This window comes from Pistacia vera, unplaced genomic scaffold (genome assembly GCF_008641045.1).
Source record: "Pistacia vera cultivar Batoury unplaced genomic scaffold, PisVer_v2 Contig39, whole genome shotgun sequence".
NCBI lineage: Eukaryota > Viridiplantae > Streptophyta > Magnoliopsida > Sapindales > Anacardiaceae > Pistacia > Pistacia vera.
Genome location: NW_022196212.1, coordinates 295,663 through 300,796, shown reverse-complemented (window position 1 = coordinate 300,796; position 5,134 = coordinate 295,663). Strand labels below are relative to the sequence as shown.

General features: G+C 36.9%; 2 protein-coding genes across 2 annotated transcripts in view; both read right to left on the bottom strand.

Annotated features, from left to right (window-relative positions):
* Positions 1-2,400: 2,400 nt before the first annotated feature.
* Positions 2,401-3,366, bottom strand: LOC116140990 (rhodanese-like domain-containing protein 8, chloroplastic). The gene is made up of 2 exons (XM_031426556.1): positions 3,140-3,366; positions 2,401-2,602 (listed from the first exon to the last, which is right to left on the bottom strand). Exons 1-2 carry the CDS (start codon positions 3,364-3,366, stop codon positions 2,401-2,403), a joined length of 429 nt encoding a protein of 142 aa, XP_031282416.1.
* A 1,567-nt stretch (positions 3,367-4,933) lies between these two features.
* LOC116140989 (uncharacterized mitochondrial protein AtMg00810-like) overlaps positions 4,934-5,134 on the bottom strand; it is a 1,197-nt gene continuing 996 nt past the window's right edge. The window contains exon 1 of the mRNA XM_031426555.1: positions 4,934-5,134. This exon is cut by the window's right edge and continues 996 nt beyond it. Coding sequence (XP_031282415.1) covers positions 4,934-5,134 — 201 coding nt within the window.

The following is a 5,134-nucleotide window of genomic DNA, read 5'->3' as shown; positions in this document are numbered from 1 at the left end:
TAACAGATCTAGTTTTGATTCCATCGCAAGGCTTGGATTGGACCTTGTAGGATGGCCACATGCAGAGCAGTTTCTCATTTCGTTGTCAAACGTTGGATACATTAGCAAACATACCAAAAATAAAAAAATAAAAGAAAATTCATCGTCTACCATTGTCCACCAACATCCTGTGGACCTCACACCGACCTATCTCGAGCGTGATGATGAGAGCATCCTCATGGGGATGATACAATCTCACTGCATCTTTTTTAGAGAAGGTAATTTCCTTCTCTCTGGGAACCTTGGGAGGTCGCGGCGTCATTCTCACCACACTAATAAGGTCATGATGGGCCTCCCGAGCGTACTTTTCTTAGGCACCTTGAGAATTTCCTGCGAGGTGTGGTCCTCCAAAAATGATCCCCACACAATAGAGACCTTTACGACCATGACGCTTCTCTCCCCGTTCCTCTTGATTTTTCTCCCAGACGGTAGCAGAGTCATCGACATACTCTTTGAAGTGCCCCTACTTAATGAGGTCCTCAATTGCTTGCTTGAGGGCCTGACACTCATCGGTGTGGTGGCAATTGTCCCGATGATAGCGATAGTATTTTTTATTGTTTCTGGCTAAAGAGGGACCTTTCATGGACTCGGGCTCTCCGAGCAAACCTGCCTCCTTTGATTTATCTAGAATAGCTGATACTGAGGCATTCAGAGGAGTGTATTGACTCTTGTTGCAATTGCGATGAGGAACTGGGGCATATGATTTCTTGGGCTTGTACCGTTGCCTCTTTCCTTTTCGCTGATCATCATTACCCCATCGGCGATCAGCCCTCCTATTCTCCCCCTGGTTAGGAGCATTGCCCGAAGGACCGGGTCGTGGAGATTGAGAGCAGCCACAGAGTTTTCAATGCGGAGGTACTTTTCAGTAAGGTTGTAGAAAAGAGTGAGAGAAACATCATCCTCAGACTGTAGTTCCTTCCACAAATCTGTCTGCGGGCGAACTCCCACGATAGTGAGAGTCCGAATAGACTCTTCAGGAGTGTGAGTCACTTTGTGAAACTTTCTGTGGAACCTGTCTATATAAGATTGGAGGGATTCATCCCTCTCTTACCGTATATTACTCAGGTAGCTTAGCAGCATTGAGAACTTCATATTCGCCTTGAAGTGTCTTAAAAATTTTGAGCTCATTTGAGGCCATGAGATGACCGATCTTGCTAGGAGCGACATGAATCATCGCTTGGCATGGGAGGTAAGGGTTACCGCCAAGCAACGACATTTTACCAAGTTAGAGACTTGGTGGAGTTCCATGAGATGTTGAACTCGTACAAATGATCTTGCGGATCAAAATTCCCATCGAATGCTCGCATGTTGGACATTCTGAATCTCGATGAGAGACAGCAGCTAATACTGCCGGAGAAAAAGTAGACGCTTCTGCGACCTTCCCTTGCTCATTTTGTGCTCATTTTGCTGAGCTTAAGGCTCAGCAAAATGAGCATTGAATTATGCTATAATGATATAATTCAAAAAATGATGAAAAATTAAAAACAAAACTTTAATCAATGCAATGCTCATTATAGCATTCAAGGAAAAGATTATAATATGAGTTATTATTTAGCTGATGGTATATACCTAAAGTGGTCTACTCTCGTACAAACTATTCACAATCCATGTGGTCCCAAAAAAAAATTATTTGCAATGAAACAAGAAGGATGTAGAAAAGATGTGGAACGTGCATTTGGAGTTCTCCAATTGCGGTTTGCAATTGCGGCAAGATCAACACGTTTTTGGGATAAAAATGTATTACATGATATAATGACTGCGTATATTATTATGCACAACATGATAATCGAGGATGATCGTAATGTTGATGCATTGATTGAGAATCAGATAGAAGCGCCAACTCCCGAAGTTGAAATTGTCGTAGATAAAAATGTCCGATTTCAAATTTTTCTTGCTCGACAAAGACAAATCAAGGATATAAAGGCTCACCATGCTCTTTGAAATGCATTAATTGATTATTTGTGGGAAGAACATACTAATTCGGAAAATTAAATTACTATCAATATGGAATTTTACTTTTGTGTTGTTTGTTGTTGTTGGTTTTTTTTTTTTTTTTTTTTTTTTTTTTTTTTTTTGGTATCATTTTATATTAGATGTATGTTTTTCTATATTAATGTAATGTTTATTTGATTAATAAAGTTTAATTTTATTAAATTATAATTTTCAAAGTAATTATTATTTAATAAAAATATCATTCTTAATATTTAATTAATATATACAAAAATAATGAGTGAAATAGATTAATTGTTGATTATTACAATAAAAGAAAAAGAAATAGAATATTATAAAGAATATTCTTTTTGGTGTAATATTTAGTGCAATTGATTGGAGATGCAATAGAGTTTTACACAAAAAATCACATCAATTTGGTGCAATGGGTTGGAGATGATCTTCCATCGCATAAAGAATGGCCAGGTTGTCAGCTTGTTTGCAGTTTTGAATCTCGATAACTATGCCATTTTCGGTATCTTCATGTCCAGGAAGAAGAGGTGTAAGTCGAGGGGCAGTAGTGCAATTTATACAGCAGCATCCCCGTAAAGTCTTCACACAGTCGGAGTAGCATCTGAACAAGATACATGAAAACAGGCTTGGTTTGAGAGTCATCTTCATTTTAATTCACTAACATGTGTAATAAGGGGAAGAGGCGATGAGTGCAAAGGGTTAAACATTTAACCGAAAAGATAAACAGTAGAAGATGAGTGCCATTGTGCAAAGTGATAATAGAAATTTGAAGAGAAAGCAATTGAAGTCCTCAATCTTCGATTCCATACATGACCTTCTTTTTAAGCATTTTCAGTTGACAAAATTGAGATAAAACAACAAAAATACTGGGAGATATTTTGAAAGAGCATAATCAGGATTTTGATTTAGGGGATATGAGCAAGATAAACCCAATAGGTCTTCATTGATCACAAATTTGCAGTTCCCACAAGCAAGATCACGAAAAAAAAAAGTAAAACTCCAGGACTTATGCATCTAACATGAACTGGCTCTTCGGAGCCCAGTTATGAAAGACACACAAACTGCAGGAGAAGAAGGAAAGAGAGAAAAGTGACTTACAGAGAGTACGTTGCAATCAAGATTTGCACAGTTTCGATGCCTTAACTCAGAAATTTGTGAATCACATATATAGCATGTAGCAAATGGATTTTCAGAAACTTGTCCAGTCTTCCTTGCTTCAGTCATAGCTTCAGGCTTGTAGGTTGCAGGTGGAAGAGAAAGACAGGAATCAAACATAAACAAATTCCCAACCCACTCCACAGGACCTTCATTCTTAAGATAGTGAGAAACAACTCCCTTCAAGGTGTAAAAATTTCGGAAACCCATTAAAAAACAAAAAAAAACTGAACACTTCGTAAAAGGGAAGAAAATTAAGCTTGTTGCGCTATATAGTCAAACTAAATTGGAATAAGCCCTGCAGATAATTTATTTTTTCTCAATACAGTAGAAAACTAAAACTAAATATATTCCTGTGTATCCATTAATAACTTTAAAGAGAAAACTACTTATGCCTCTTTGACAACTCTTATAAGAGCTAAAAGTGCTCTATGCAACAGAAGGAATCAATCTAAGTGAAAAGTATATCCAGAATGATATAACACCTTTAACATCAAACATGCAATTATAATGACAAGGAAAATGAAGGAAACAGTGAACTACCTTAGGATAGTAGAATATGCATCACAGCGGATACCTCCAGTACAATACATAAAAATGTCTGTCTTTTCTTTATCAACATTTGCTAAAGGATCTGAAGCAAGAGTCTGGAAAAAAGAAACATACGGACTGTCTAACTATAATCATAACCATCACTGAATCACCAGAAAGTGAAAATTTTATAACATGGCCCAAAGGATGCACAATATAGCATGTCTTCCAATAAAAGTGCAATCATCGCACAGCTCTATGGGTAAGATAAATTATATCATACAAGTCTGCTTATCATGCCTTTTTTAATTTTTATAAGAAGTCAACCCTATAGATGTAAATCCCCATTTCTAATTTAGTAATAGCATGAATTTTAATTAGTTATTTAATTCTCTTTCTATTTGATTTTATGGTATTATTGTAAGAAAGGGGTATTTTTGTCAGTTTTTAAAGTTGCATTAAGGGGTGAAAACAAAGAAATAAATTCTGATGGGTTTGCATGTATCAAGAGGGAAAAATCTGGACATGTTTGGCAGGAGAAGCTTAGGTGGCGGGATTAGATTGAAATTTAGAGAATATTGGGGGGCAGAAAAATTTCAGAAAAATGTTTTGTTTAAAAGAAGAAGAAAGCTGGGCAGTTCGCCCAAAGGAAGAAGAAGAAGACGCGAGCTGAGGGAGAAAGTAAAACCAGAGCAGAAAAAGAAAAAAAGAAAGAAGGAAAGAAGAAAAAGGAGAAGAAAGGGGAATCGGTGCGGCTGAAAATGGTAGAGTGAGAGAGAAGAAGAGAGGATATATTAGTTTTTGAGTCTGTGAACAGTGCATCATCAAATCGTGATCTGGAGCTCGTTTGCTGTCCGATCGTTCTGATTTTTGGATATGTTGTTCATGAAACACAACTCTACATCTGAACGGTGGAGATCGAAATCCAAGCACTGTAATAAGTAGTCAATTATAGGATTAGGAGGGTGAATGGCAAAAATCAAACCCTTTTCTCAATATTTCAAGCGTGCATGTGTGATTTGTTGAGTTTTGTTTCTAAGATATGAAAGTATAGAGGTTCAAAGACCCGTGTATATGTAACTGAAATCCTCAATGAATATTGAGGCAATCTGTTTCATTATATAAAGTGTATTTACAATAGAAAAGTCCTATAACAAAATATATGTAGTTGAGATTATCCTATAAAAGATAAATACAGGATAATTAAGATAAATACAGTATACAATCATCTAAGATCAAAGAAAGACTAATCCAAAGAGGATTCATCCTTATCACCCCCCTTCAAGCTGAGCGTGGCAGAAGGAAGCATGTGAAGTTTGTTACGAAAAAGTAGAAATTGAGGCTTGGTGACGCCCTTGGTAAATGAATCGGCAAGCTGAAGATGAGAGGGAACAAAGGCGACTTTGAGAGAACCATTGGCAATTAATTCACGAACAAAATGGTAGTC